Consider the following 24,430-nt stretch of genomic DNA (forward strand, 5'->3'; position numbering starts at 1 on the left):
AGATAGTTTATTTAGTAGTACTAATTCTGAGAAGTCCTTAGGATAACCTACACCTATATCATGGAATCTAGGATAGAATCACAGAATAATATAGATTAGAAGGTACTCTAAGAGGTCTATAGGCCAACCCCCCGCTCAAAGCAAGCCCAATTAGATCAGGAACTTGTTCGGGTGAGTTTGCATACCTCCAAAGATGTAAATCCCACCATTTAGCTAGGTTCCTTATTCCAGTGTCTGATCCCTTTCAGAATCACAGAAAGGCTGAGGTTGGAAGTGATGTCTGGAGATCATCGAGTCCAACATCCCTGCTTGAATAAAGATCAACTACAGCAGGTTGCTCTGGGTCATGTCCAGTCAGGTTTTTAATATCTCCACAGATAGACACTCCACAACCTCCCTCAGAAACCCATTCCAGTGTTCAACAGCACTTAGAGTAAAAAAGATTATTCTTATGTTTAAAAGGAATGATGTCCTGCATTTCAATTTGTTCCCATTGCCTCTTGTCCTGTTGCTGGGCACCACTGAGAAACATCTGGCTCCATTTTCTTTACCACTCTCATCAGGTACTTATACATACTGATAAGACTCCTCTCTGACCCCTTTCTTCTCCAGGTCAAACAATCCCAGCTCTCCTAGTCTTTCCTCATATGGAAGATACTCCAATTGCTTAATCATCTTAGTGGCCCTTCTCTGGACTTGCTCCAGTATTTCCATGTTTTTTGTGGGCCACAGAGCCCAGAACTGAACACAGTATGCTAGATATGCTCTCACAAGCACTGACCAGAGTGTAAGGATCACCTCCCTCAACCTGCTGTCTATATTCTTTCTAATGCAGTTGAAAAAGCTGTGGGCCTTCTTTTTGCAAAGCTACGTTGGTTTTAAACTTGTTGTCCATGTGCATACACAGGCCCCTTTTTGCAAAGGTGCTTTCCAGACAACAGGTCACCATAAAGTATCGGTGAATGGTATTATCCCTCCCCACTGTCAGAGTCTAAAACTCTCTGACCATGGTCTTTTACATATTCCTCATACGGACAGTTTAATGCCTTATCTGAAGTTATCTGACATTACACAGGATTTTGATTTAGCGTGACACAGCAATGTTCTTAAATCACAATACAATTATAAACTGCACATAGCAGAGAGTAGCAATTGAGTAGCCAGTTGAATCACAATGCCAACATGAATTTTATTACCATTCTCTGTAATATGCTCACTGTCACAATGCTGGTCATACCCAGTGAACAAGAGGAAACACATGGGTTGAAATCAGTTCAAGCCCATTGCTCTTTTGGAAGTTCCTTTTATTTGTTGTCCAGTTTTAACACACTATGTTGGGCTGAACCATTGTCGTGGTTTAACCCCAGCCAGCAACTATGCACCACACAGCCGCTCGCTCACTCCCCCCCCCCCCCCCCCCCCCCGTGGGGTAGGGGAGAAAATTGGTAGGGTGAAAGTCAGAAAAACTCGTGGGTTGAGATAATAACAGTTTAATAATTGAAGTAAAATGAAATAGAATGGTAGTAATAATAATAATATAATACAATAATAATAATGTAAAGCAAGTGATATACGACACAATTTCTCACCACCCACCGACGATGCCCAGCCCGTTCCTGAACAGCAATCGCCCCTTTTTTTCCGGCCAGCTCTCCTCAGTTTATATACTGAGCATGATGTCATATGGTATGGAATAGCCCTTTGGCCAGTCTGGGTCAGCTGTCCTAGCTATGCTCCCTCCCAGCTTCTTATGCACCTGGCAGAGCACAAGACGCTAAAAAGTCCTTGACTAGTGTAAACTCTACTCAGCAAGAACCAAAACATCAGTGTCTTATCAACATTATTCTCATCCTAAATCCAAAACACAGCACTCTACCAGCTACTAAGAAGAAAATTAACTCTATCCCAGCTGAAACCAGGACAACCATGTAACCCTGCCCCTGGCTAAGTTAGGAAGACATATGCACTCTTTTGATTAACTCAGAGACAAAGAGTTACACAGCTGGTTAATCTACTCAACTGATATAGCTGGCTAATCTACTGAACTGATTTACCACTTACCTAGAACGAAGGCTAGCCTCTGGTCTCCTTTGTGTTAAGTTCAGCTGTCTTTGCAACAGCTGTGGTTAGTAACTTCCTACATTATTCCAGGAGCTCCACAAGCACAAATCCCTTCCCCATCTCCTCAGACCCTTCTACCATTGTAGAGGTTCATTGACTGGACACAACCAAGTGCAGGACTTTGCATTTCCCCTTGCTGAACTTCATAAGATACCTGTCTGCTTATTTCCCCAGCCTGCCAAGGTCCCTCTGAGATCTTGTTTATCAAACGCTTCTCACAGTTTTGTATCATATGCAAACTTTTTGCCAGTGCACTCTATCTCATCATCCAGGTCATTAATGAATATATTAAAAAATACTGACTTCAGTATTGACCCCTGGGGCACACCACTAGTGACTAGCCTCCATCTGGAATTTGCACCTCTGATCACAACCTTTTAGACCTGACAGTTCAGCCAGTTTCCAATCCACTTCACTGTCCACTTATGTAACCCACACTCCATGAATATATCTATGAGGATATTATGGGATACAGTGTCAAAAGCCTTGCTAAAGTCAAGGTAAAAAACATGCACTGCTCTCCCCTCACCCACAGAGCTAGTCATTTCATTGTGGAAGTCTGTCAGATTGGTCAGGCATGATTCCCCTTTCATACATCCATGCTGACTACTATCAACCACTTTCTTGTCCTTCATATGGTTGGAAATGGCTTCCAGGAGGGTTTGTCCAATCACGTTCCCAGGGGTTGAGGGGAAGGCTGACTGGCCTGTAGTTACCCAGATCTTCCTTCTTGCCCTTCTTGAAGGCAACAGTGACATTTGCATTCTTCCTGTCCTGAGGAACCTCCCCAGACCATAATGACCTTTCAAGGACAACTGAGTGACCTTGCAATGACACTGCCCAGCTCCCTCAGCACTTATGGGTACATACCATCAGATCCCATGGGCTTCTGCAGGTCTAGTTTGTTTAATGTTCCCTAACATGATCTTCTTCCACTGAGGGTAAGTCTTCACTGCTCCAGACTTCCCATGGGTCTCAGGGTCCTGGGATTCCTGAAGGCAAATCTTATCAATAAAGATCAAGGAGAAGAAGGCATTAAGCACCTAACCTTTTCCATGTCCTTGGTAGCCAGGTCCCCTGATTCATTCAGCAGCAGGCCTACATTTGCCCTAGTCTTCCTTTTACTGCTGATATACCTGCAGAAGCCCTTCTTGTGCATCTCCAGACTCAGCTCCAGAATAATTTTTGTTATCTTAACCCAAACCCTGCATCATCAGACAGTGTCTCTATGTTACTCCCAGGACACCTGACCCTGCTTCCCCTTCTTGTATGCTTCCTTTCCTGCCACCTTTCTTTGACTTCCTGCACATGAGGATAGACTGCTCTCGAGCTTGGAGGAAGTGAACCTTGAAAATCAAAAGCTCTCTTGGACCCCTCTTCTCTCCAGAATGGTCTCCCAGTGGATCCTTCCAAGCAAGTGCCTGAACAGGCAAATTCTGCTCTTCTAAAGACCAAGCTTGTGATCGTGCTATTTGCCTTGTTCCTTTGTCTCAGGCTTCTGACCTCCACCATCTCATGGTCACTTCAGTCAAGGCTGCCCCTGACCTTAACATTCCCAACCACTTTGTCGTTGTTTGTATGTGGGCCAGCAGATCACCTTGCCTCAACATCTTCTCAAACACCTGTGTGAGGAAGTTAGCATCAATGCATTTCAGAAACCTCCTGAATAACTTGCGCCCTGCTGCTTCCAGCAGATATTGGGCTCAAGTCCCCCATGAAGACCAGGAGCTGCAAATGTCAGTCTTCTTCCAGCTTACTGATGAAGGCTTCATGTACTTGTGTGGGTGGTCTGTAGCAGACACCAACCACAATGTCTCCCACACTGGTCTGCCCTCTAATCCTAACCTAGCTTCAATCAGTGACACAGAACAGCAACATCATAGAAAGAAAGAGCTTTTCTGTCCTGGGCTCTAGACAACTCTTTTGCAACTCACTGATATTTAAAATTCTTATTCAAAGATAACAGCTTCCAGCAAACCTGTAATTATGTGCGTGTGGTGGTCTCCTGTCCCTGGGAGCAGTGGAGGAAAAAGGATCAATAGCACTGACAGTGACCTACAAAGGAGGAAAAGAAGGAATAGAAGTAAATGAAGAAAAAAGCCTACAATAAAACCAACAGAAAACAGTATAAAGTGGTAAAGTGTTTCAGGTTCTCTTAAAGAAACATTAATACAGAGAACAATTCAGCCTGGCATTACAGATTGTACCAGCTGTAGGTCTGAATGCAATCACTTGATCCATGTGTTCCTTCATTTATGAGGAAGGAAAATATGAAAACCAGATACAGATCTTTTAAATCTCAACTTTAAACTCAATAGTCATAGAGTGAATTCTCCTAGAAGCTATTTACAAGCCCATGAAGGACATGAGCGTGAAGGGAAACAACCATCCAATTAAAAATTGTGCCTGACCAACCTGGGTGCCTTCTATGAGGACATGACTGTGGACAAGCAGAGAACAGTGGATATGGATTTCCTTGACTGTAGCCTTTGAGATGGTCCTCTAAATTATATTTATAGCCATACTGGTGGAGCATGAGCTGAATAAAAGGACAATGAGATGGGTGGAAAACTAGCTGGACTGTCAGACTGAAAACATTATGATCAGTGGTATAATGCTCACATGAAGGCCAGTCACCACTGACATCCCACAGTCATGAAAACTCCGGTCAACACTATTAAACATCCTTATCACTGATCCAGTTGAAGGGATAGCATGTACTCTCAAAAAGTTCATGCATGATACCAAATTAGAGAGAGAGGTCAATACTCAGGAGGACATGACAGCTGTTCAAAAAGACTTTGAAAGCCTGGACAAATGAGCTGAGAGGAACCTCATGACATTCAACAAGGGCAAATTCATTAAGTTCAGTGAAGGTAAATGTAAGCATTAAATTCACATAACCAGACAGGCTGTGGGCCAATAGGTAGAAAACAGCTTTGCAGTGATTCTTCCTCTATACTCTGCACTTGTGAGACCTTATCTGCAGTAGTGTGTCCAGATTCAGGCTCTCCAGAACAAGAAAGTCACTGACATCCTGGAAGGAGTCTACTGGAGGGCCACAAAGATAGTTAGGGATCTGAAGTATGTGATGTACAAGGAAAGGTTGACAGCTGGATTTCTTCATCCTTTAAGAAGAGATAGTGAAGGGTTGATAATTTTCCTGTCTTCTACCTAATGGTACATAGTTAAGATGAGAAGCATCAGACACAAGTTGCAACATAGGAAACTCCAGGCAGATATAAGGAAAAACTTTATCACCCTGACAGACAGCATTCAACAGACGGCAGTTTGCACACCGAAGGGGGCCAGAAATTCTGCTGAGTGACATGTACATGTGCTCAAGAACGGTGGTGATGTGCTGCAGGGCACGGTCCCCAGCACAAACTGGAGCAACTACCCTTGTGTTGTGGTTTAACCCCAGTAGGCAGCTAAGCCCCAAACAGCTGCTCACTCACTCCCCCATTAGCAGGATGGGGGAAAGAATCAGAAGGGTAAAAGTGAGAGAACTCGGTTGAGATAAAGACAGTTTAATATGTAAAGCAAAAGCTGTGCACACAAGCAAAGCAAAATAAGGAATCCATTCACTACTTCTGATCAGCAGGCAGATGCTTACCTATCTCCTGGAAACCGGACCTTCGTCATGTGTAACTGTTACTTGGGAAGGCAAACACCATAACTCCAAGCGTCCGTGTCCCCCCTTCCTCCTTCTTTCCCCCAGCTTTTATTGCTGAGCGTGAATTCATATGGTATGGGATATCCCCTTGGTCAGTTGGGGTCAGCTGTCCCAGCTGTGTCCCCTCCCAGCTTCTTGCCAACCCCCAGCCTACTCACTTCAGGGGCAGTGTGAGAAGCAGAAAAGGCCTTGATGCTGTACAAGCACTGATCAGCAATAACTAAAACATCCCCATGTTTTCAACACTGTTTTCAGCACAAATCCAAAACATAGCCCCATACAAGCCACTATGAAGAAATTTAACTCTATCCCAGCCAAAATCGGTACAGTGTCAAGCCCAGTTTTATTCCTATTACAGTATATTAAAGCATTTATACACCAATGATCACCTAACCTATTTCTCCCCTTATTTCAGTTTTTCATATGTAAAGTGAAAACCATAGCATTTCAGTACTCCTTAGTGAGCTTTCCGTTGAAATATTATATTTTGCAAGGTATGTAGCTCCTCTGATACTGTGATTTGGCTACCCACGTAGACTGGTTTTAAAGCATTGATCTGAAGATGATTGCTTTGAAATTATGTCAAGAAAATCCTTCAAATATACTGTGAAGAGGATTATCTTCCAATTGGTTTGGTTTTTTATATCCACTAATAATGATGTAGTTAGATAATCTGAAACAAATAATTGATTACCTATTCAACAGGGGTCCCTAAGTGCTCTTAGGGAAGGAGAGAACACAGCCAAGTATTACACAAACACAAACCTTCTGAGAATGTAAGTCCTCTCTCCATAACTCCAAGTGTCCGTGTCCCCTCTTCCTCCTTCTTTCCCCCTACTTTTATTGCTGAGCATGAATTCATATGGTATAGAACATGCCTTTGGTCAGTTGGGGTCAGCTGTCCCAGCTGTGTCCCCTCCCAACCTATTATGGACCCACAGCCTACTCACTTCAGGGGCAGTGTGAGAAGCAGAAAAGGCCTTGACGCTGTGGAAGCACTGCTCAGCAATAGCTAAAACATTGGTGTGTTATATCAACAATGTTTTGGCCACAAATCCAAAATATGGCACTATATGAGCTACTATGAAGAAAATTAACTCTCTCCCAGGAAAAAACAGTACACCTTGGAACAGTGGAAGTCTCAACTCAGACCAAGCTCTCAAGGGAGGATGCAGCTCTCCAGGTATCAGGCTACAGAGAATTCTTGGTGCCTCTCTCCGAGGCTGGTGCAGGGGAGATGATGTCCTTGTCTGTAGGAAGCGTACAGTGGTTGGGGATCTGTGCCACCAAATCAAGGAGTTGTGGGAGGTCAACAGGCTATGTAACACCAGACATGAAAAAAAAGCAGCTGACAGGTTCTTCTCCAAGACCCTGCAGTTACAAGAGACTGAATCCCCAGCTGTACAGAAGAAGGGACAGGCAGATTCAGTGCTTATTGGATTGGGCAGTGGAGACACCCTCTACATAAAAAAATCTATTGACTGCATAGAGTTGTCTTTCAAAATCAGTGATGAACAGGTTGAGAGCTTGTGGGTAAAAATTAGGGGCCAAGCCTCATGGCTGGTGTTTACTACAGGCTGCCTGACTGAGGGGAGCCTGTTGACGAAGCATTCTTACTTCAACTACAGAAAGCATCATGCTCACAATCTCTGATCCTGTTGGGAGACTTCAGTCACCCTGACATCTGCTGGAAAAGCAGAGCAGCAAGCTGTAAGCAGTCCAGGAGACTCTTGGAATGCCTGGAGGATAATTTCTTAATCCAGGTGACAGACAGCCCGACCAGAGGAGCGGTGTTACTGGACCTGTTACTCACCAACACGGAAGAAATAATTAGAGATGTCAAGACTGGTGGCACCCTGGGATGCAGTGATCATGCCCTGGTGGAATTCACATTCTTGAGGGATATGAGCCAGGTGAAGAGTAGAGTCAGGATGCTGAATTTTAGGAGAGCAAACTTTCAGATGTTTAAATAATTAGTGGATGGGACCCCCCTGGAAAACTACCATCATGGACAAAGGAGCAAAACAGAGCTGGCAGCTCTAAAAGGACATTTTTCTTAGAGCACAAGAGCTCTTGATTCCCACGTGTAAGAAATCAGGCAAGGAAGGCAGGAGGAGATCAGCATTAAGAGGGAGATGAACAGGCAGTGGAACCAGGGACATATATCCTGGGAAGAACATGTGGACACTGCCCAGATGTGTAGGGATGGGATCAGGAAACCTAAGGCACATTTGGAGCTGAATTTGGAAAGGAATGCAAAGAATAATAAGAAGGGCTGCCACTCCAGTGGGATGGGGGGGGAGAATCGGAAAAAAAAAGGAAAAAAAAAGTAAAATTTGTGGGTTGAGATAAAGACAATTTATTAGGACAGAAAAGGAAAGGGAAAAAAATAATAATGATAAAAGAATATACAAAAATAAGTGATGCACAATGCAACTGCTCATTACCCAAGCAGTGGTCACTGCCCCCTGGCCAACTCCCCCCAGCTTATATGCTGAGCATGACGTCATATGGTTTGGAATAGCCCTTTGGCCAGTCTGGGTCAGCTGTCCTGGCTGTGCCCCCTCCCAGCTTCTTGTGCACGTGGCAGGGCATGGGAAGCTGAAAAGTCCTGAATTCTGAATGCTCAATCATGCATACATTCCCCTTTGCTGCTTTCTCATTATATTTACGAGAATTTTGTCAATTAATTTGTGATAAGACGGATTAGATTTCTTCCTTCAAATGCTGGCCACCATTAGTGATCTTTATGTCACTCTTAATAGAATTATCATGTACGTGGCATGCTGAGAGTCCTCCAGTGTATAAATCTAAATATGGATAACCATGTAAGCTTATATAGCCAGTGAAGGGAGCTGGAGAAATGTAGAAGTCTATTTTAAGATGGACTTAATTGTTCCCTGTAAGTGACTCTGTCCCTCTGTTGACTGCTTAGGGAATGTAGGGCTATAACCTAGGATGGGGAATCTATATATTGCCATTCCAGAAGGGCACGGACCTAGCATTAATCCTATGTTACACTTACCAGCTATGTCTGGTTTTCTTGGGTATTCCAAGACATGGAAAACAGTACAGACAATACCATTAAGTGTGTTTCAGCTCCTGAAGGTCTTCTGTCCTGTGTTTCAGGTCAGATAAATCTATTTACTTTTCCCAGATTACTGTATATCAACTTGTCAACTAATCATTTGTAAAGGATGTGTGATTGAGGAACTAGAGTATTGGATTCACCTCTTTAAATCTATCCATATACAAGATTGGCCTTTGAACAGGTTAACTGGACTCCCTCTGCGATCAATGGAGACAGGTGTGTTAAAGAGATGATACAAATAAGCTCTTTTACAAATATATTCAGATGCGAAGACAATCCCGAGGTGTCTGTTATTTTCTGTTGTAGAAGTCACTTTTTAGCTCAAATAAGAATCCAAAGACCTGTTGAAGCCTTAGACTGCAAGCTGTGAACTTTCACCCAGATACGCTGACCGTATGCTGAACTCCTACCTAGCTACATGAGGGAAGGCCCTGAAACCGGAGCAAACCAGGAAGGTAAGGTAGCCAAAACCATCGGCAGAAGCTGCAACTCTTCAAGATAAGAAAAGGAATGTCCTGCCTGGAGACAGGGAAGGGATCCAATGAGGAACAAGAACCCCAGACCCAAATATTACTATTGGACCCAACCATCGCATGAGGGGAGGGGAACTTAGACTGTAAGGGTATAATTGCCCAGGCATCTCTGTTCGGGGTCACTCTCCAGAGGCACCCAGCTCGAGCTGCTCTTCACCGCTGTACCACTCAAGAAATTCACCTGGCGTATGCCATGTTGGAGACTCTGCTTCAGGAAAACCTAGGGTCGAGCCTGAAGGGAGAGGAAGCGCCCAAGGGTGAGTGTGTGTGTGTGAGCGAGGGGTCGAAAAGGGGCACCCGTCAGCTCAATGGAGCTGCCCACTGCAAAGGGACTCCGGTCCTAGCAGTTAAAGTCTCGGGTGGGGTGTGCGACTCCCGGGATGGTGTGTGAATGCTCGGGCGGCTGCTGCTCCTTTAACATTTTCCGTCCCACCTAGATGGAATCTAGAGGATTCTTGTCACCTAGATTCTTAACTCTGGGATACCTAAAGTTAGATGAGGTCAATGTGATCTGAAGAACTGAAGAATCAGCTTGTTTCTTGGTTGTCCTGAAGTTTAATCACCATTCTGTTGGATGAGGTCATTAGCAAAAGCCTGCCTGCTTTTTCCTTCCCAATATCACTTTTTCTCCTGCCTCTCCTTATTGGATTAAACAGTAGCTTTCTTATTATTGTAAACCCATCACCATACTGTAATCAAAACTTTTACAAATTTCTTTTTGGGAGAATTCATCTCCTTAAATATTTGAGAAGAATGGTTTGGAATCTTCCCCAAACCACAATCAATTCTATCAGACAACAGGTCACATTTCACAGCCAAGGTGGTCCGAGAGTGGGCAGCCCAAGACGAAATTTTGTGGGTGTTCCACACTCCATATTACCCACAAGCAAACGGAATTGTAGAAAGAACAAACGGCCTATTAAAACGATTGCTCAAACCACACAAGCCGGGGTGGGCTGAGCGGGTGTGGGATGCAGTGACCAGCGTTAACAACTGTGGCAGAACAAATGGGTGTCCAAAAATCACAGCCTTTTGTCCAAAAGCTCCCACGACCATACTGGCCCCACATAGTCCCGATTACCCCAAAAACTCATCCCATCTTCCTGGCCAACCTGTTTTAGTGGACCTTCCCACTGTGGGAAACATCCCATTAGTGGTTGAAATCCCGTTGAACAGATATACCTGGAGGGCGAAGGAAAGGAGCACAAAATCAACACACGATGGATTGTCCCATCTTTTTAATAGTAACTTTTTCCTCTGGTTCCCTGAGCGAACCGAGGATGTTTTCCCTTCTTTTTTCGTAGGTGGACCTTGGAAAAGGAAGGGTAATAGTACCCTGAACCACAACCGAGGAACCCTCATGTGGATTCTGATTTTTTGTATAATACTGATGTTCATTAGCTTTTTAATCTTCCTAGGATGCATAGCATACCATCGAAGAAATTGCTTTGGGCGACCATTCTCCTCGCCCTTAGTCCCTGGGGGAACTTTGGCTCCCTGAATGTTAACCAAAAAAGGGGAAAACTCATAAGACCCGCACTAAATGAATGGCTCCCTCTATCTAACCCGAGAAGCGAGTTTATCTTCTGTTTTATTTTCGGGGGGGGGGGGGGGGGGAGCGACCGACCCAGACACGCCCCCAGAAGAGGTGAAGCAGACGCCGGTTTTAACATAATTTAGAAGGTATATGCCATTTTTAATTATACTATTTTGGGGACTCGTGTATAAGGGCGATAGGAAACTGATTCCCCCACCTCCTCCCGATCCATATGATCCTTTTAAAGATAATGAATTTGTATTATTAGCAAAAGCTGTGAGTCAAGCCTTTAACCTGAGCCACTGCTGGGTTTGTGGGGGACCTCTAGAGCTGCCAAGCTGGCCATGGACCTCTACACCCCTCACACCAGCACAAATTGTAGGCAACTACAGCGAAACTGCCAACATCACTTGGGATGATAGCAGAACATGGCCAATTCAGTTTCCTACTGTGGGGTGATACTGTCTAAATCGCAGCCAGGGGGAGAGGTTTATGTGGGGGAAAGCAAATGTCAATGAACACTTACAAATAAGTTGGTAGACAAAAACAGGGGAGTCCACATATGGATGTGGCTGGATAATGCCAGGCACAGCCGAGGGTTTAAAGGATATTGGTCAAACAAGAACAAAACATTAATTTTCCAATGATCGGGGGACCACATCTATAATCAAACTTGTGAATGGAAGAACAATTTTGGTGCCTGGTATTGCACCAGCTGAACAAATAATAACAAAACCACCTTTTTTAGCCCACTGGGCGATGACAATATAATGTATTTCCAATTCCCAAAGAGCGCAGCGGGGCCATTTGCCACCGGCACTAAAGCCAAGAAGGGTCATTATTGGATCTGTGAACATACCACCTACAAACAGCTGCCAGCACATTGGTCAGGGGTCTGCTGTGTGGGGATTATCTGACCTATATTCTTCCTTCTTCCAGACACAGACAGTTCTCAATTGGGAATAAGATTGTATGACAACTTGGGAGACGGAAAGACTGCCCACAGCAAACGAGCTGTTGAAGTTAACACAGGCGGAACGCAAAAATGCGGGGAAAACGAATGGCCTCCCGAAAGAATAATTCAACACTACGGACCTGCTACCTCGAACCCCAATGAGCCGCTATCAGGGGCAAGGGAACCAATCTATAATTTAAACTGCATAATCCGATCGCAAGCAGTTTTGGAAATCATCACCAATAAAACTGCTAACACTATAGATCTTTTAACTCAACAGTCTCAACAAATGCGCACGGCAATCCTTCAACACCATATGGTTTTAGATTATTTATTAGCTGAAGAGGGAGGGATATGTGGGAAATTAAATGTCTCTAACTGCTGTTTAGAAATAGACGATGTGGGCGAGGTAGTCCTCCAATTGACTAAAGACATTAGAAAACTGGCCCACGTCCCTGTGCAAACCTGGAATGGCTGGATTGGCGACCTATGGTCCTGGTTACCAGGAGCACTCTGGGTAAAACAACTTATACCCTACCTACTATGTGCATTTGCTACCCTACTGTTTTTACCATGTATTATTCCCTGTTTTATCCAACTGATCCAACATGTGGTGTCTAACATGCAACTTGTATCCACTGTCTCACTTGACGGCATAAAACAAATTTGCGCCATCCACCAACCAAAGTTGGCGATCGTATCTATTATTTGAACCTTTTTAGAGCTATTGGCCACCTGCCTTGCCAATGAGAAAAGACCACGTTTGAGATTCTGCCACACTTCCTTGATATTTTGTAACTGCCCCTACGAGTGTCCATCTCCTTCACCTGATTCCCCAAATCCACCTGATGAAATAAGACATTGTTAAACCTAAGAGTGTTAGAAAGAAGGATATCTGCATTGTGCAATGTTTTGTTTATTAAGCATTCCATTAATATAAAATAAGCTGTATATATTTTCTGCCATATCTTGCCCTGCCTTTTGCCATGTACATAGTTCAGTATCGTTATAAGAGTTATTATGCACCTCCTCTGTCTTTCTCTCTATATATCTCTATCCTTCACACCACCACGAAGACAGCAATGTCGAGCCATGGGGTGGAGTATAAGGGACTGCTTTGGACTGTGTCTGTCTTGACATCACTGTTACCTCACCCCCCCACTTCCTGACCTTGACACCCCGTTTTTGGAGGAGTTGCCGGACCAAACTGCGCTTGCGCGCGGGTTGGCGAGAAAGGAGACCGCCACGCGTAGCATGGACGACACATACCGCACGTACGAAAACGGGCACTGCGCATGGGCGAACCCCGCTATAAAAGGACTGAGTGCTCCTCCCTGGGGGCTGCTGGTTGGCCCTCACTCCTCCCTTTCCCTCTGAGAACATTGGCTACTTGCCCGCACGGGGCGTGAACCCACAGAACATCACTGGATCGGTGGTGGTGGTAGCTATCCCTATCGCATCTCCTCCTCTGCTTGGTCAGGCATTCTGACTCGCCCCTTCCTCCTTCTCTCTGTCCTATCGCTGTCCCGTGGTTTGAGAGAATAAAGTTGAAAGGGCTGTATGGCATCTGACCTCGTTTTTGCGTCTTAATCTCGTCCTTGGGATCGTATCGAAACCTCCCCCAACACTGGATCGGGACACGGGGCTACCTCAGGTGCTGGCACTGGGGCTCTGTTATGGGTTGGGACTGACTGCTGGCATGTTTCTTTCCTCATCACATCTTGTTAGATGGATCCAGTGAGGCTGTGAGGAGGAAGTGAGAAAGGGCATGCTGGATTTTGTCTTTCTAGAAGTTCTATCCAGTGAAACACCATGAGACAGAGGGAGGTGGGAGGAAAACACAAGTTTGAGACACATCCAAAGGTCCCTTACAACTGCCTTTTTTTGACAGTTTGCAATGAAGGACCTATTAGACTGCACCCAGGTACAGCCATCTGCCCTTTATGGAGGAGTTAAAAGGAAAATCCATGTACAGCCTGCCAGCACCTCCAGCTGACATCACCACCACGACCCATCCAGCAGACAGAGGCTGAGCAGACCACACTGTGTACGGAGGGCAGCTCCAGCTCACCCAGCCGCCTGCCAGCACATGCCATGCAGAAACCAGCTGTTCATCTTCACCTTTCATCCTATCAACTACAGGGATGCCTCTTCCTCTGCAACTAATTCCCAGTCTCTTAGATTTCCAGCCAGCTCCTCCTAGAAAGCCAGTTCCTTCCTTGCTTAACCACAGGACTTGCCAAACACTTTTATACGGCTGGTGGCAGGGGGGATAAGAACACACAGAGCAGGGTATGGGGGAAGGAGGACAGATGGACAGACAGGCTACGGGTGTCTGTGCAGACAAGGATGGATGACTAGGTGGACTGAACTGTAGATAGGTGGGTAGAAATATCTTCAGCATTTGTCCCTGCTTCACAACAGCCACCAATGCGTAGAGGTCCTGCCTACACCTGGTGTCACCCTCTGCTCTTCCTAGGACACGCGACAACAGCAGATGGGCAGCTTTCTGTGAAGCAAAGGCTGCCCCCGCTGCCTGCGGGTGGGAAGTCTTGTCTTTCAATGTGCGTTTCATGCCATCTCAGAAGAGACAGGTAAAGTCCAGTGGCAGAATTACACCCTTGAAATAATTTCTTTTCAATGACCCTGGGGAGGTGTGCCAGAAGGTGTCCGGAGGGAGCAGAGGCTTAGGGTCGGCGAGAACAATCCCAGCCTAATTCCCAACCACAGAACTCTTCATTTTGGATTAGAAACATTAAAAAACACTTCAGTGGCATTTATTTCAGCTCAGATTAACTGACTGACTTAAATTCCTCCGAGTTGTTTTCTCGCCTCTCCCTGCAGCAGGCGACCCATGTCTCCTTCAGTGTTTTCATCAGGAGCTGCACACCCCGGTCCTCGCCTGCATTCGCCCAGTGGGTTCTCGCTCCGCCGTGCAGCTCCTCGGCCTTTGCTCATGCCCCTGCTTCCCCCGCTTCGTTTCGGGCCGGTTTTCCAGCACGTTTCTAAGCTGCCGCCCACGCCCGCCGCAGCCCCTGCACCGCCTCCTCTGCGCTGGCCCTTTAAGGAGGAAGGCGGTTCGCGCGCGGAGGGGGCGGGGCGCATGCGCAATCGGCGCTGCCTGGCGCATGCGCAGCCGGCGCAGCCATGCGGGTGCTGGTGGGTGAGTGCGGGGCCGGGCCGGGCCGGGCCGGGCCGGGCCGGGCGGTGCTGGGGGGGCCGGTGCCTGAGGCCGCGGCAGGCCGCGGCGGTGCGCCTTGTCGCTCAGGGGCGTTGGTGCGGGTGGGGGAGGCTTCAGCCAGGCCGCTGCCGGGAGCGGGGTGGGCGCGGGAGGCCGCCCGGCGGAGGGAGCTGGTCCTGAGCGGCGGCCCCAGGGCGCTGCGCACGACATCTGCGTGCGGGGGCTCTGTGAGGGGGACGAAGTTTTGGGGACGGGGGTGCAGGCCTGGAGTGAGGGTGCTGCGGGCAGAGGTTGGAGGCAGCCCCCCCCTCCCCTGCCCCCCGGGGCTAGGATGTGGTGCGTGGCGCCCGGACACGGGGAGTGAAGGCCCTCAGGGCTGCGGGGGAGCTGGGGGCAGCGGAGTCTGGGCCCAGAGTCATGCACGCCAGGAAGCTGGCCATGGTAATGGGGACGCCTGTGCAGGCCTTGGGATGCCAGTCTGGGTAGCAAATCTGTAATGTCCTGTCTTTCTCCTAGGTGGTGGGACTGGCTTTGTGGGCAGAGCCCTGACGCAGTTGCTGCGGAGCCGTGGGCATGAAGTGACCTATGTCTCTCGACAAGGGGGCAAGGATCGAATCAGCTGGGTAGGAGTTGAGAGCTGTCACGGGAGGGAGAACATGTCAGAGCTGAGGAGCAAGCCTGCTTGCCCTGGCCTGCCATGGCATACAGGGAATCTGCAGCAGGGAATCTGGCTCCTGTGGATGTACTCTTGGGCTCCTGGGTCCTCTGTGGGTCATAGTCATTAGCATGGGTACTGCTGTAGTTCCAAGGAGTAAAACCTTCTCCATTCATGCTTGTGCTCTGGGCAGTGTCAGGAAGGAACTGGCTGGAGTTCTTAGGAGCCCACCCTGCTTGGTTGTTGAGAAGGCTTGAGCAGAGAGGAGGCTGGGTGTGTGATGTCTCTATTACCCCTGTCTAGGAAGAGTTGTCCCGCTGTGGATTGCCCCTGTGTGACGCCGTGGTGAACTTGGCTGGTAAAAATGTCCTCAACCCTTTCCGCAGGTAACTTGATCGCCCATAGTGCTGTTTGGACTGGGTGAAGGCAAGACAGCCCAGTGTTGTCGGAGAACGTGGAGGGGATTCCTGGGGAGGAAACAGGGTGTCCAGAAAGCACTTGGGTTACCTAACTGTTGACATCTGGGTCCTCAGGTATCCAAAAATATTTCTGTGGGCCTGTTAAGTTCTGGAAGACCTTTGCAAGACAGCTTCCCTTCTGGATTGACAATTGGAGGCCAGGCAAAGCAGTTCCACATTTCCAAAATGACACTGGATGCCTACGTTTAGATAACGCAAAATCAGAACCAAAGTTTGACTTCTGTGAGGGTGTTTTTGGAAATGCCTCCACTGCATGCTTGGGAAAAATTCACCGCACCCAGCTTTGGTGTCCAGCTCCTCTGCTGCCTTTGTCCTAGGGCAGTCCAAAACCCACAGCCTTCTGTGGGAAGTGGAGAGCCACCGTCTCCCAAAGTCCCCATGCATTTAGGTAGTAAGATCCCACGTCCTCCCCCTGCTCTGGGGTGGGGGGGGTGGAATTCATGTGACCTCTCCTGTGCTTGTGAGCAGGTGTCTGCCAGGGCGCCCCTTGGTGCTGTTGTTTCCTGGGATGTCCTTGCACGGAGTATAATCGGTGGCTCTCCCTTTCCCAGATGGGGTGATGCCTTCTGCAAGGAAGTCATCAGCAGCCGGGTTGAGACCACCAAGACCTTGGCCAAAGCCATTGCCGATGCTGAACAGCCACCCCGTGCTTGGGTCCTCGTCACCGGCGTAGGTATTGGTTGGGCCCAGGCAAGGCATGACTCATGCTGACCTGGAGAGGTATACCTCCAGACAGAAACAGACTTCTGGGGGGATGCATGTCTTGCCTTGAAATGCCAGCTTTATTGCGATCAGTGTCACTGTGTTTAGGCAAGCCTTGATCTGCTTTTTGGTACTCCTAGAGAGGAATTTGGATCCCTGTCATTAGGGAATTTGGGTCCCTGTCATTAGGGCAGGACCTTATTTCCATTTTCCTGTGAAAGCCTTTAGGCATGCTGTAGAACCAGTTTGTCTAAGCAGGGCCTCAGCTGAATCCCCCTGCATATCTCCAACTTTGAGTTTCTGCTTGTTACAGTCTTTAAAGCAGCCACAGTTCAGCATCTGTGATGCTCAGTTTTAGAACAAGCGCCTTTCTATGCAGCCAGCTCAGTGTGTTCCTTGCTGGTATATTTGGTTCTTGGGGCTGCCCGCTCAACCTGAGTGTTAGTGCATCGCGCTAAACTTGCAGAGCACATTGGTAGTTCCAAAACTTGTCAGCATTGCCATCAGAGAGATCCTCTGCTGTTCATATGAGAATGTCCCTGACGGAGTGATCGAGTTCTGGGCTCCTGGAGGCAAGAAAGAGGGTTTTTTTTGGGGGGTGGGGGGGTGGGGGTGGCTGGTGTCATAATTCAACCCTGACCTCCTGTCTGCTGTTACACCCACAGGCTATTACCGCCCTAGCCCCACAGCTCAGTATACTGAGGACAGTCCGGGGGGGGATTTTGACTTCTTCTCGCGCCTGGTGAGCTCCTGGGAGGCTGCAGCTCTTATCCCTGGGAGCCCAGCTCGTGGTGTTGTGGTGAGATCTGGTGAGATGGGGCATCATGCCTGTTCAGGGTGGCTCTGCTTTGGTGCTGGGGCAAGAAGGGGAAGAAGAGGGAGAAGGACATGAGGTCTTGTGCCTTTCTTTGTTGGGGTGCTGTTTCAGTCCAGCCCTCTAAGGATTGCCTCCTGGTTGTAGGTCTGAGGGTGAAGGGGTCTTTTGTTCTTTGTGGGGCGGGGGGGTGTTCCTGGTCTCACTCTGTTCTCCCCACAGGGGTAGTGTTGGGCCGAGATGGTGGTGCAATCTCGCAGATGATCTGGCCTTTCCGTCTCGGACTAGGAGGCCCCTTGGGCTCTGGGCTGCAGCCCTTCCCATGGATCCACATTCAGGACCTAGCCGGGATCGTGTGTCATGCCCTGGAGAATGAATGCCTGCAAGGTGTCCTCAACGGTGTCTCCCCATCCTCCCATGCCACCTCCAACGGCACCTTTGCTCAGGAGCTTGCTGCAGCCCTGGGGCGCCCAGCCCTGCTGCCAGTGCCTGCTTGGGCTGTGCGGGCTGTCTTTGGGGCAGAGCGGGCCGTCATGCTGTTGGAGGGCCAAAGGGTGGTGCCAAAACACACCTTGGAGAGCGGCTACCGTTTCATCTTCCCTGACCTGTCTGGAGCTCTGAAGGACGTTGTGGCTTGAGGGCTCCTTGGTTGAGCTGGGTTGGGCCCTGGTTTTGTGATCTCCCTGGCTCACATGCCTTCCCCTGGGTGAAAGAGGGTAGCCCTGCCCCTTGTTGACACTTCTCCAACCCCATACAGAGAGGGTGAGCAGTCTTTTCCCTTTCTGTCTCCCTTTGTGCATCCCCAGTTTAGAAGTCATCCCTCTTGTTGCCATCTGCAGTCTCCACATTACGTGCTTTTGGGGAAGGGCACAAGCCCCTCTAGGGATTTTGACTGCTGAATCTGCCATCTTCCCTTTTCCACAGTGTGCGTGTGAGCTGCTTGCAGAGCAGCTGGAGGGTGTAATGTCTCCTCCCCTGAGAGATGGGGGTGGCAGCAGGAAAGAGGTGTTCAGGTGTTGTAATTCTCCTCCATGTTGCTGGAAGTTCCTCTTCCTGTTTTTCCCCATGTCTTTCCCCCATGGTCACATAGAGACCTAGTTATGCTCTTCTGCTTTGCCTTTTTCGGTCTCATAGGGAATGGACTTGTGGTTGTGGGAGAAGATCCATCTTGAGGGTGCACACAGGGTGCTGGATGTGGATGGCTTGGAGACTTTGCCATCTCCTTTCTTGTGGTGGCTCTCTGCTGGTACCAAGTTGCTGTGTCAGAACCTGCAGCCGAGTCTAGGCCCGAGTTGCACCCAAGGTTGCATAACCATGATTCTGTGGTGGGGATGAAGGAGAACACTGCCTTGCCAGCCTGTAGGGGCAAGGGTGGCAGTAGGACTGTTGCCTCTGGGCTGCTCTTGTGGCCTTGGGTAAGCTACATCTGAGCTTGTCCTGGGGAGAAACTGGGTGGTTCATCTTGGTGTGACGTAGTGCAAGCTGAGGGACACAGCTGCTGCTTTCCTGTTTTCAGGTTCAATCAACCCTGAAGCTGAGCACCTATCAGAGGCACGTGTGCACGCACATGACAAATGACACACAGACAGGCGGCACTGATGTGGCTGGTCACACAGACTGCACCAGCCAAGACACTGCTGTCAGCAGCACCCACACATGGGACCCATGGAACACAAGCACAGCCAGCCATGTCCCTTCCCGCTCTGGGGCTGGCAGACTTACGTGACACCTTCAGGGTTCAGAAGCACCTGTACACTCAGTCCCTCAAGCACAGCATGACCCATGTGTCTGCCCAGCACCCCTACCTGGACCCCAGCCCTATGACCCATCCCACCGGTCCCCTACTCACCGGCTAGTATGGAGAAATGACAGATGCAGCACTCATACACTAGTCCCAAAGGCACCCCACACTCGCAGGTACCCTGAGGTACCAGCATGGACCCCTTGCCTGCCTGATACCCATGCCTGGACCCAAGGCCTCCCGCTTCAGCTGGTCTAGCTTGAAGTTTGCTGGTGAATACCCGCACGCACCCCATGCACACCCGGTTTGTGGGCGATACAGACACTCGCCTCACCCAGCACTGGGCGCATAAGCTGTGAGCTACTGTCCCACTCCAGCTGCTGGTGCGGAGCCCCTCCGCTCACTCATGTTGGCTGCTCAGTAACTGGTTTTGTGGACATGCAGAGTTACCGCTGCAGTGGCTGTAAGGTGAGACCCAACTGGCTCCAGCAGCTGACACCAGAGGCCAGGGGTGCCTGCTCCCTCAGTCTGACTTCAGTAGCTGGCACCAAATCCACTCACGCTGATCCCCCCAGTAGCTGGTGCTTAGTCCTTGCAGCACACATACATGGGATACAGTGAGATTATACAGAGAGAGTTCTAAAAAGATTTAATAAGAAGACAGGACAGGCTGTGGTGGTGAAGTGTAGAGCTCATCCAGACCAGTGCTGACTCGCCCAGGTTTATACCTAACCAGCCTCTTTTATACCCCTTTTCTGTCTACCCTCTTCTTTGTTGCTCCCAGCTCACCTTCCCCTGCACGTTCCCTCAGCAGCTGGCATGGTCCCGCCAACCTCCTGGACACTCAGGTCTGCATCGTTACCAGTTGCAATGTCCTGGTTGCCTATAGCTTCTTGAGACCTCATCAATTGGTGTGAGGTTTGTTTCTGGGTATCGTCTTTGTTAATGCTAATTGGTCAGATTTTATGACTCTCTGTGTTTGTCTCCCTCCCTTTCCTTATCTTGCCAACGGTAAAAATAAATGTTCTCAGACTTGCTCCACACATCCTTACCGATTAGGGTGACTGATCAGATTTGTTCTCGTCACAACCTCCCCTATCATGTGTCGGGTTTATCTCTGTATGTTCTTGCTTATGGCTCATTTGACCAGATAGCTAGCTTTAAAAGAGGAGACACGCTCTGTGTGCGTACCCTGACACTCCCCCAACTGACCGGTAATATCGGAAGAAGCTCCAACACTCCTCACTCCCATAGAGCCTGAAGGGGCCTCCCTGTGGGCTGCACACATGGGGGCAGGATCCTGACTCCTCTGGGCATTAACCATGGGAGTTTCGGGGGGGGGTGTGTGTGTGTGTGTGTGTGGTGTGTGTGCAAGGGCTGCGGTTGCTGGCCACCCCATCAGAGGCAATAGAAATGAACATGTTGAAGCACTTAAGATCAGTGACACCTCTGTAAGTGCAGCAGTTCATGTAGGCAAGTCCATTTCTTTGGCTTTGATAGCTGCGTCTCTCTGGGCACCAGGTCATGGGATGTCTGTGGCCAGGTGGATCCTGCAGTTTTTGTCTCATTCTGGCAGAGCTGAGTGATCTGCGCTGGTGACCTGCTTCGGGGTTAGCTCTGCTGACTGCTGAGTCACATCGCAGTACCAGAGACAGACAGGCTTAATTCTTAGGTTTTGGAACCAGTGGTAGTTCTGCACCATTTGTAATGTTACTCCATGTTACACATTCTTTCACAAATTGTAAGACATTGCCATTTTCCTAATTAAGGTTGGCATTTCCCTTCCTGTACCCCTTCATTCAGTGAACCATGGCTCAGACTTGACTGGGACAATTTTCTGAGATTTAAGGGGCATGTTGTGACTACCCCTCCTATAGATTTCCCAGTCTAACCCAAGTGCCTCTTCTCACAGCTTAAAGAATTGTAAATCAGAAGCTGGAATCCAAGACAAGCATGTACTTCCCAAATTCCCTAATGTAGTCTCCAACCACATATGCACACCCTCCTCCCTGAGACCTGCACATAGGGAGCATGTGTTGGTTCAACACCCCCGCCATGCATGCACACACGTTCACAGAAACACACGGACAGAGACACGCACATCACTCCCAACTGAAACTGGCAGACTATGTACGTGGGGGGGTGGGGGTGGGGAGAAAAGCTACCGTCAAGGGCAGCTATCATTCAATCCAGTTATTTCCTTTTCAAGTTCTGGTTCTTCAAAGGATGACTTGTAAGACAAATCACAAGGACCTAACAAGGCCAGTAGTAATGATATTTCAGGATACTGGTTTTTCATACTAGGTAACGTGCTAATGTGCCCTCATGATTCACGGGTATTTGGTGAAGGTTAGCGTGGACAGGTATGTACATTGTTCCTCTTTCTGTACTCCCAAAGCCATTTCACCTGCAATTTATACCCAACCGGCCCCTTTTACACCTCTTTCTGCCAACACACCATTTCCCCTTCCCCTCTACATCCTTCATAGGTTTGTAAAGCTCTGTCTATTCCCGCATCCCTGCCAGCCAGTGTCTGCATCCAGGATCTCCCCTGTTTCACAATGTTAACAGTTACGAAGTCCATGTTGATCTTCCTGGAAGCGACACCTGTGGTTTCTTGATAGCCCATCAATTAGTGTGAGCGGTGAGGTTCGTTTCTTGTCATTGTCTCCATGTTTGTTTTGTCAGGTTTGTCTTACCATCCCATTTGAGGAGGTCCCTGATCAGACAAAACTGGACTAAACATTCTCACACTCCTACATGCCCTCATCAATTAGCGTGACTGACCAGGTTTGGTTCTCATCACTGCCTTCGTTATTTGTCAGTCAGGTTTGTGTCCCTGTATGTTCTTGTTTATGGCTTTCTCCATTTCTTATTATCCCTTTTTTTGCATTGAGAAGGTCCTTGAATAGATACCCTTAAAGCAGCAGATACTCTCCTTCCACATAGCCTTGCAGAAGGGACCTGTGTGAGTGAGGCAAGTGAGGGGCTCAGTGCTGGCAGTTGGAGCAGGACCACGGGTCACAGCCTGTGTGCCGGTTGCTGGGGGGCCGAGTGTCTGGGTGTGCGTGGGGGGCGTGTGTGTATTCACCAGCAAACTTCAAGCTAGACAAGCGTCCAGTAGGAGGCCCTGGCTCTGGGCAGGGGTATCAGGTGGGCAGGGGGTCCCTGCTGATATCCGGGGCTACCTGTGCCTGTGGGACGAGTGTGTGAGTGCTGCGTGTTTGGTGCATCAAGCTGGACGAGCTGGCGAGTAGGGAACCCATAGGGTGGATCAAAGGGCTTAGGTCCAGGTAGGGGTACTGGGCAGACAGAGGGGTTGTGCTGGTGCTCGAGGGACCCGCAAATGTCATGTGCTTGTGAAGCCTGACAGCGTTGTGTGTGTACCTGCATTAGTGACCTCCTGTCTCTGCCAGCCCCAGAAGAGGAGGGGATGTGGCTCTGTGCTTGTGTGTTACATGAGTCCTGTGGGGGGGTGCTGTTGATGGCAGTACCTTGGCTGTGGCAGTGTGACCGGCCATGTCAGTGGCATCATCTGTCTCTGTGTATGTTTCTGTCTGTGTCCGTATGTATGTCTCCAGGAGAGGTTCTTCTCTTTGCTGCTGGTTGAACCTGCAAAGGGGAAAGCGGCAGCCACATCCCTCAGCCTGGGCAGAGACTCTGAGTCTTCAGGTCCCTGGGCTGGACTCCAGCAGCTGGGAAGGAGGGTCCTGAGCCAGGGCTGCTAGAGGTGACGGCTGCTGCTGACATCCCTTAACAATGGGCTTCACTGGTTAATCCCTGTTTCTGGGATTGATGAGCAAGCTCTGCAGAGCCCATGAGACTGAGGGCTGTTAGGTACAATGAGTGCTGTGTGACCCTTCTTTGTTGAGAAATGGACAAGCCTCATTTCTGCAAAGTCTGCTGTTAAACCCTATGCGTTTGAGCCCTTTCTCTGACTGGTGAGTGCTCCTGCTCATCATGCTCACAAGCCAAAAAGATGCTGCAATTCATACCAATTGTTCTGGGGGTAGCCAGCCCACTGAACTGGAAGACAGAGATGGGGAGCAGAATAAAGCCCCCATAATCCAAGAGGAAATGGTTAGCAACCTGCTACAATACTTAGACACACACCAGTCTATGGGGCCAGATGGGATCCACCCAAGGGTACTGAAGGAGCAGCAGAAGTGCTCACCAAGCCACTTTCAATCATTTATCAGCAGTCCTGGCTAACTGGGGAGGTCCCCGTTGACTGGAAGTTAGCAAATGTGACACCCATCTACAAGAAGGGTCAGAAGGAGTATCCGGGGAACTACAGGCCTGTCAGTGTGACCTCAGTGCTAGGGAAGATTATGGGGCAGATCATCCTCAGTGCCATCACGCGGCATGTACAGGATAACCAGGGGATCAGTCCCAGTCATCACAGGTTTATGAAAGGCAGGTCCTGCTTGACTGACCTCATCTCTGTCTATGACAAGGTGACCCGCTTGGTGGAGGAGGGAACGGCTGTGGATGTTGTCTACCTGGACTTTAGTAAAGCCTTTGACACCATTTCCCACAGCATTCTCCTGGAGAAACTGGCTGCTCATGGCATGGACAGGTGTACTCTTCACTGGGTAAAAAACTAGTTGGATGGATGGCCCAAAGAGTTGTGGTGAATGGAGTTCAATCCAGTTGGCAGCTGGTCACAAGTACAGTTCCTTGGGACTCAGTATTGGGGCCAGTTCTGCTTAATAACTTTATCAATGGTTTGGTTGAGGGGATCGAGTGCACCCTCAGTAAGTTTGCAGACAACACCAAGTTGGGCAGGAGTGTTGATCTGCTGGAGGGTAGGAAGGCTCACAGAAGGATCTGGACAGGCTGCATTGATGGGCCGACGCCAATTTTATGAGGTTCAACAAGGCTAAGTGCTGGGTCCTGCACTTTGGTCACAACAACCCCATGCAACGCTACAGGCTCGGGGAGG

General features: G+C 48.8%; 1 protein-coding gene across 1 annotated transcript; it reads left to right on the plus strand.

The window, feature by feature from the left end:
* Positions 1-15,059: 15,059 nt before the first annotated feature.
* SDR39U1 (short chain dehydrogenase/reductase family 39U member 1) lies at positions 15,060-20,430 on the plus strand. The gene is made up of 6 exons (XM_082331994.1): positions 15,060-15,076; positions 15,611-15,717; positions 16,053-16,135; positions 16,780-16,901; positions 17,596-17,739; positions 17,967-20,430. The coding sequence occupies exons 1-6, from the start codon at positions 15,061-15,063 to the stop codon at positions 18,380-18,382; spliced, it is 888 nt and encodes a 295-aa protein (XP_082188120.1). The 5' UTR covers position 15,060; the 3' UTR covers positions 18,383-20,430.
* The last annotated feature ends 4,000 nt before the right edge of the window (positions 20,431-24,430 follow it).

The sequence above is a fragment of the Platalea leucorodia genome (genome assembly GCF_965183815.1).
Source record: "Platalea leucorodia genome assembly, chromosome: 22".
NCBI classification, from domain to species: Eukaryota; Metazoa; Chordata; class Aves; order Pelecaniformes; family Threskiornithidae; genus Platalea; species Platalea leucorodia.

What these genes read in the sequence shown, in the direction of transcription:
- SDR39U1 (XM_082331994.1), top strand. An exon ending in GGTCCTCGTCACCGGCGTAG is followed by an intron (nt 16,902 to 17,595) that starts GTATTGGTTGGG and finishes TTACACCCACAG; the next exon opens with GCTATTACCGCCCTAGCCCC. An exon ending in TGGTGTTGTGGTGAGATCTG is followed by an intron (nt 17,740 to 17,966) that starts GTGAGATGGGGC and finishes TTCTCCCCACAG; the next exon opens with GGGTAGTGTTGGGCCGAGAT.